Source organism: Cyprinodon variegatus, unplaced genomic scaffold (genome assembly GCF_000732505.1).
Source record: "Cyprinodon variegatus isolate N-32 unplaced genomic scaffold, C_variegatus-1.0 Scaffold1062, whole genome shotgun sequence".
Taxonomy (NCBI): domain Eukaryota; kingdom Metazoa; phylum Chordata; class Actinopteri; order Cyprinodontiformes; family Cyprinodontidae; genus Cyprinodon; species Cyprinodon variegatus.
The window spans coordinates 154,342-162,291 of record NW_015151515.1 but is presented as its reverse complement, the minus strand read 5'-3'; the positions used below and the strand labels follow the sequence as shown (position 1 = coordinate 162,291).

The window sequence follows — 7,950 nt, the reverse complement described above, 5'->3', positions numbered from 1 at the left end:
CCTGTTATTGAGGTTGTATTGGTTTGCATGGTAAACAGAACCTGAGCAGAGTCAGGTCATCATAATCCATTCTCCAGATCTGCAGACAGACATTTCTGCATTATTGGGGTTCCTGACATTTGTAAATTTGTCCAGAAAATCAGTGACACAATTTATCACATCCTCTCGGTTTAGGCTGAAACACCAGCAACTCAGCAGTGACCATTACAATTCTATCTAAAGCAGCTTAAAACTAGTGTATTAGCTTACTAAAAGCATGCTGGATGTACCATGATCAATGCATCAATCTGAATTGCATGCACTAAGGATGTGTTGCATATTTTTAAAGAATGCAAGACTTAAAATTTAAACCAAAATGGAGCGCTCCTTGGTGAATTTCACCTTATAGGGCTCTTCAGTCTGCAGCTCAAACTTGAAGCTGATTACAAATGAGGTCACATCAGTGATTATGAATCAATTATAAAAATGCAAATATAGCTCTGAATGAATGTGTGCCTTGTTTCATAGAGCTTTTATATGTTCTACTTAAAATAACAGAAACGACAATTCTGACGGGATGTATGATGCCAAGATAGGAAATCTTTTATTACAGAGAAAAAAACAAAAAAAAAAAAAAGACTTTTCTTCCAAAATATAGAAATCTGTACAACTTCCGCACAATCAATTTACATGAACTGTACAAATTTACAGCAGTTCATCGCAACATACCCAAGAAAAAGGAAACTGAACACAATATTGATGTACTGACATGAAATCACAAGATACAGCTTTTCCTGCTTGGGTAAGCTCAGATTTTTTTGTCTATTTTCTCATTTTGTATGTAAATAGGAACAAAAAAAGAAAAAAAACAGAGAAAAAAAAAATCAAACAAAGAAAAAAAAAAAGATAAGGATACGCCTATAGTTACAGATCATGGAAAACTAAGTTCATTTTTTTAAACCCGAAAACAACTTTGGTCCTTGCCAGCACTCCCATCACAAATGGCTTCACTTATGAAAAACTTTATCCATGTTAAAAGATGAAATACAAAAGTAAAGGAAAAGACCATCGAAAAACACTTCAAAATTGCAATTATTGGCACTTCCCATGTGTAATGTTATGCACTCTACAATTTGTTGTACAGTTACAATACATTCTATCATATGTAAAAACACCTCAAATGTGAAAGTGGCAATAATTTAGCGGATCATCAACGTTATGACAGTATGGAAAAAAACTGCTGTTCCCTTCTGGTTTCATATCTTAACATGCACAACGTTTCCATAAGAGTATTTACGAAGTGTTTGAGGCCTGAGTTTGGCAATACATTCCAGGAGAGACTCCTCGCGTCTCGGATAAAAAGAAGAAGAAGAAAACAAAAACAAAGAGTCACAACTTCAGTTTGACATTTAGTGCATTTATGTGCTATTTTACTTCTGAATACTCAAAGCGCTCTCACAATTCTATAACCTATGTGCACACGAGAACATTGGATGCCATTAAAATTTATGAAACTTGGGAGGATGGGAGGGACTTTTTTTTATGTTTTAGCTAAATAAAACCAATGTTAGAAAGTTGTCACTAGAAGAAAAGTGAACGCACATCAGAAAATGTGCAATAGTTACGGACAAAAGGAAAGGGAGACCCTAACGGTGCGACTATAAAACACATTGGAAAAAAAAGTGAGACAAGACGATCATCTTGTTTCTGAAATATAGACCAACCTCTAACATCTAGTCAGCTGACAAAAAAAACAAAAACAATAAAACTGTAAAATGGAGCAGCATGATTATTAAAACAAAAACAACGGTCCACCATGGAAAGCAGAGTTAGGCTCCCATCACAGCAGGCTCCGATCTATCTTGCCAACATGGAATCACTGCTTTTCACAGATTGCTGAAGGGAATATCAGCAGAGAGCAACGGCAACTAAGGCTCGGGGGTAGAGTGAGGGAGGGAGGGTTGCAGTGCATCAAATGCTGTAGCTATATATTACCCATGATCTTCTCAGGGGCTTAGTGGAGCTTTAAACACCCCTTGGTATGGTGATGAGGAGGGAAACCAGCCTGCCGTGACAGATCTGGCCGGTGACTGAGGCCTGAGCATCACCTGAAGCCGTTCCAGCATCTGTTCCGTCATGCCGTTATCCACTTGACCTCAAGACCAATGAGTAAAGTGGGGGTACAATGACAGCTGCCACCATTTATTTTTTTCTATGAATGTAAACAAAGTTGCTACTCACTCAGTAATTAAGTGCAGCACAATCCAGTGAGATGAATGAATGGCCCAGTACCCTCAAGTTCTTCAGCTTTTAGATCCATGTCCCCTCGCATCCAACCAAATCCACCTAATGTGCGTGTGCTGGTTATTCATCACCACTGAGGGAGGGCGGAGGGCTTCTGGTCGAGGTGGGCAGATTTCAGGGGGAATTAAAATCAGAAGGAGGGGGGCTGGAGGGATTTTAGCTGCCTTGGACAAAAGAGTCTGGCCCTGGACCCCCCAGCTTCTCTCACACCTGAGCTTCCCAACCTCGGCCGTCCTTACCCAGCTCCCCCGCGATGATGAAGGGTGATATGTGTCACATTAAGTTTATCTGCATACACAGGGGTCAGCTAGCAGCATCCCAACTTGGTTTTTGTGAAACAGGAGGTCTAAGCAAAGGAGTGGCATTTTAAGGTTCAAACACCGATGGCTGAGTTGGAACTGCCATAAACTGGAAAATGGACACCCCAAATGAGGGTTCAAGTAGCAAATTTAGCTTATGGTCATAAATCCCTCATAAAGGTGGACAATGAGGTGTTAAAGCAGGGTACCCAATTATATTAGCCTATGCTTCCGACCTTGTGTTTTTCTTCTTTGACTCTGCAAGCAGAATCATGGTTTTGGAGAAAAGGGTGCAACGTGACTGAACTTTGGCCTAATCAGCAGTGACTTAAGGTATTAAATAGTCTTGCTACCATAACTACCCAAAATATTCTTAACCCAAGAACTACCCTGAAATGTTAATGTCTACAAAAACATGACGTTGCACAGTCCCTTACTGACACTAAAACACCAGTTTTTTGAACAACCATCTAGAACTGCCATGGCAAACGAGGCCAATAGAATGGATGGAATGGAGGCGATTTTTCTCCGAGAAGGTACACACCCCACACAATCTCACATCAAAGTGCATTCAATATCGACTTAAACTGGGCCACAAGACCATCATTTGGGTAAACAGAGCACCTCCAATGCCCCTCTTGGCTACAATTTTACTTTTGGTAATGCGTGAGATGACAAAGTGGGGCAAATATAATAACACCAGTGATGGATCCTGATTGCAAACTTCAACAACATTCATGGACTTGAGGGGGAGAGATCCCCAAAGAAGCTACACGTATATGGGTAATATGGGGCGGTTGACAGTGCAATTGGACACAATGGTATCAATGGGTGTCACAAGATGAGCAAAGACCACAATTGTTATAAAAGCCAGATGATAAAGAATGTTTTGTTGTGGTCCAAAACCTGTTTTTCTAGAAATAGAGGTGCCATTATTGATTATTTCTTTATCTTTAGCTTGGGTTTGCTATTGCAGGACCTAAACCTCTACTTCCTCCGAACCCAAGCAAAAGAACCAATGACCAATTAAATGTTTAAAATTCTTGGGCAGGGGAATCTTCCCAATTTAGTCTGCTCTTGCCATAGTACCCAATAGTACCCACATGAAAGTTAGAAAGTGCAAAGTCAATGCTGATAGCCCCTTCTGAGATGGAGCAGTTTAGAATGTTAAAAGCTAAGTAAGGGGTGCTGGGTGTTTCGGAGCCATTTTCCATGGGGATGATTGCGGGGTAGGTGTTTCTTGGTTGGTTGGATGGTTTAGCTGCCCCAACAGTACGATTTTCACAAAGCCTCTTGTTAAGAAAACGGAGTGCCCAGCTGATCCAATGACAACACAACAGATGACAGCTGGCAGAGAAGGTAAAAAATATTGAACCAATAGGTTTCCATCACCTGGACGATAGGCCACATCCTCTGTTTTTTTTTTCTTCTTTCACTATTTCATTTCATATTCTTAGCTTTAAAAGGGCTCACATGATCTGACCAGCCACTGTGTAACCCTGAACAAAAGTAGGCTGGGGTGACCGCACACCACTTTAACCGGACACTGTCATCATATTATTGTAGGCCTTGGAGGGGCTGTTCCTGCCCAACACCCTCATTTCCTCCTTGCAGCTGAGGCGTGTTTCCATGGAGCCGACAGACCCATGTCCGAAGGCAGAGCTTGCGGACAGGGGCATGCCGACAGGACCGGGCTGAGACTCATACAGGACGCAGATGGAGCCGTCTTCACCAATGCGGTAGGACACCTCGAAGGGGTCAACCCAGAGGGTAAGCTCGCTGGGCAGCAGTAGGTAGAGTTGCTGGATGGTAAGGCCAATGCGCTGGCCTGCCTGCCCTACCAGTGGGTCCATCTTATGATTGATGCGGATGCAGCGGTAACCTGAGCCCTTGCAGGGCTTGTCTGGGAACCAGTGGTGCTTGTATTGCTCTGCAAGGGAAACAAAGAAAAAGAAGATGGAGAGAGTTTAGCTACAGGGGGGCTGCCTAGAGCACACAAAAAGTCATAAGATTTCAGATGGTTTACTAATGTCAGTCAGTATGTAACAACTGTGGAAAGATCACATAATTCCATATTGGGGCATTGTCTAGAAAAATGAACATATTTCCTCCCTTATGCATTAAATAATTTAAACTGGAATATTAGACTAACTTAATAGGAGGTTGTTCACATAACATCAAAAGTACAAAAGAATAAGAAAAAAAAAAAAAAAAACACCACCTGCTGCAGGCATGATAAGCTGCCATAAACAACCAGCCAACTGCAGGCTCTGCCTACGTGACAAAGGGCCTGCCACTGAATTGCACAATTCCTCCTCTGGCCTTAAGAAAAAAAAAATAAAAAAAAAAAAAAAAAAAAAAACTCCTGCGTCTGCCTGAACAAAAACACCAAAAGTGTCCCAGACAGCCATTGGGGACACAAAGCTCCACCTCCTAAAAGGAAGAGGCTGTGCCTCCCCACCCCCTTTCCTTTATTGTGGAAGTTTCAAGGGCCTGGTGAAACTAGTGACATAGAACTACTCCCATTAATTTTAACATGATTAATTATAATCAGCGGGTAATCGTTTAAATATAGCCTGGATTTTTATTAGATGCAAATGTATTAGTACTGCACTTTTAAAAAGTTTAGACCAATCTTTTCAGGAAACGGTCAGAAGAACCTTCTCCTTGTTTTCCACGTTGAATTTCCAGTTATCAGGGTATTAATCGGATAATTTTATTTAAAAAAAGATTTTTCCATTTAAAGCGCAGCCCGTGGGCAACCTGTATGCATTAAGAGAATAATAACACCCCCACCCCCATGCCTTATCACGGACGGCTGTGTAAACTGAGCCAAAGGAGGGCCAAAGAATGGCTTCAGCTAGAGTGACAAAGGCAGCTGCCAGCAGACCCCAGAGCAGCTGGCAAATCAGTTCGGGGTCTATTCTTCAAAATGAGGGCACCTTTTTTTTTTTTTTTTTTTACATTAACAAAGTAGGATATTTATGCATCTGTAGTAAACCAAAGGAACATATAGTATGCGGGCACATCAAGGCCCCAGTTATCAGGTCACCATTTTCAAATTTAAATCAAGAACATTATCAAAACTTATTCAACTCTTTATGGCTGGCCTAGTCTAAGAGCCATTAAGAGTATAAAAGCCAGAAACAATGCGTTCTTTGTTTTCTGGTTTTGAATTCTGACAATAAACCTGAATCAGATTAATTTCTGATCAACAAAGCAATTACAAAACAAGATTAATCTGAAGGTAACATGGAGGCAAAAACAGCTCAATCCCAAAAAAACCCCTAAATAATTGAAAAATAAAATCAATCATCTTTAAATATTTCCCAACATTGAACTTAATGTATATTCCGTTAAGGCGCTTTGGACTGAAAATGTAGGTCAGTCGCTGCTGTGCGTTAACTGGAATGAGGCAGATGTATGGCAGCTTAAGAGTTCTGAGCTCGGAATATGTTCAGGCAGGAAATGAGACACTCGCTGCTCTGTTCTGTGGAAAAACACTGCTCTAATCCTCAACAGCATCCAAAACCATCTCCGTGCGTAAAAACATAAACGCTCAATTTCAATACTCTATGAACGTAATAAAAACGCTTAGACAAAAGGATCCTATGAGGAAATTGTTTTAAAAAAAGGATACCCAAATAGAGAAAATTAGATTACATGGTTAATGTTCCACTTATACGCGCAATCGCCCCTAAAATAGATGGCAAATAGGGTAAGATGTCGTAAAAACGCGTTTATTACGCATGAATAATATTTTTTTTCTGATTCATTTTAAATGCAGTCTTTATATTATATTATATTATATAAAGTGTGTTTCCTGGTTGTACACATTTCAGCATGAATCCATTCACTCTGATGCATTACGTAATTGAACGGCCTCACTGAGGCTTGTTTTGCTCACAGCTCTCTGTTCTCTCCAAGCTTCGTCGAGCGAGGCGCACTTCCTTGTTAGAGCGTCTTTTTTTCCCCCACCCCCACACTCTACCCAAATACACGGTTTTCCTATCTTTACACTGTTGGACATAAAATAAAAAACATTTTCATGACATTAAAGTATAAATACTGGTCGATCTCTCATTGCGCTCCTTATGGTTTTGTTTTCGCTCCTCTCTGCTGTGCGCAAACCGAAGTGGCGCTCAGTGAGACTTCAGAGAACAAAGAAAAGCTTCAACTCAATAATTAAAACACATTTTTTTACACTACAGATTAAATTAACAGTTGTAACTGATGGCTTTCAGCAACTGGGAATGAATTCTGTGCGTATTTGGATGATTTTCTGGTTCCCTTACCTGCCAGAATGTCCTGTAAGCTTTGGCTGAATGTTTGGACCTGTCGGTCGTTTACGTGTCCTTTTACCCTCAGAAATCTCGACAGAAACCCCACAGCGGCAGTTATTTCTGGTTTCATCGTTCCACGGGCACAAAGGGGATGCATTGAGAAAGGCCACGGCGACGATCCGTGCGTTTTTGTTGCTGTTTTTGTTGCTTTTTTTCCTTTTTTTTACGTGTTTTTCCGACAGTTCGTCTTTCCTCTCGTTGCAGTGCGGCGATCCTGGTTTGTTTCTGCTTTTCTTGGCATTTATTAGTTGAGGTATGATGTCGTTTTCCCGGATGATCTGTATCGGGGAAACAAGCGTCTGTTATTCGTAAATACAGAGGGGGGGTTGGGGGAGGGTCCTACGACAACCTGCACCAACCCTTGCGGCTTGCTGTTCTTCTCCAGAGTGGGGGTTTTACAGAGGAGAGCAGCGCTTTTATACTCTGCTGCCCCTCCTTCCCAACATCATCGTCACTAAACTCTACGGCAACTACAGCTGACCAATCAGAGGCGTGAACACCGACAGACGAGAGACATTTAGAGGGAGGGGAGCGTTGACGTCATCGAGCTGAAAATAAACAAGAGTCGTCCGGCGTGAAATTGTGCTGCGTTCCCGTACTATAGGAAAAAATAGTTACCTACAAGAATATAAAGTTATGTTTACACCATCAAAATATAGGCCATAGCATAAAGATCTGGAAAGTATTGCGTGTGTATTAGATCTTTTAAAAGCTTGTGCAGACATATTTGTTAAAAGTCACCTAACCTGGTAGTAATTTAATCTTTTGCAAACAAAGCTTGGCAGAAAAGGTTGGTTGATGTTTCTTTTTACTCAAGTTAAGTCAACTTTGTTGTACTACTATTCATTTCATTGGGAAAGCAAGGGACTGCCAAGTAGCTCCAATTTCAGTGTCTGCGGCAAAATAAATATAGGAGGAAATGCATTTATAAATTATTTAATACCAGTATATAGATTTGTATTACAGTCAGTGGTGGTTCTATACCAAATGTTCCAGGGGACAGGAGGGGGCCAGAGTGTTTTTAT

The 7,950-nt window shown here is 41.0% G+C and overlaps 1 protein-coding gene across 1 annotated transcript; it reads right to left on the bottom strand.

Annotated features, from left to right (window-relative positions):
* Positions 1–559: 559 nt before the first annotated feature.
* Positions 560–7,311, bottom strand: btg1 (B-cell translocation gene 1, anti-proliferative). The gene is made up of 2 exons (XM_015399967.1): positions 6,878–7,311; positions 560–4,512 (listed from the first exon to the last, which is right to left on the bottom strand). The coding sequence occupies exons 1-2, from the start codon at positions 7,020–7,022 to the stop codon at positions 4,118–4,120; spliced, it is 540 nt and encodes a 179-aa protein (XP_015255453.1). The 5' UTR covers positions 7,023–7,311; the 3' UTR covers positions 560–4,117.
* Between the last annotated feature and the right edge of the window lie 639 nt (positions 7,312–7,950).

Bases quoted from the DNA above. Each gene is read 5' to 3' on its own strand.
- btg1 (XM_015399967.1), bottom strand. From the start codon at position 7,022: ATGCATCCCCTTTGTGCCCGTGGAACGATGAAACCAGAAATAACTGCC. The intron at 4,513-6,877 runs GTAAGGGAACCA...TTTCCCTTGCAG, and splicing joins CTTACAGGACATTCTGGCAG to AGCAATACAAGCACCACTGG.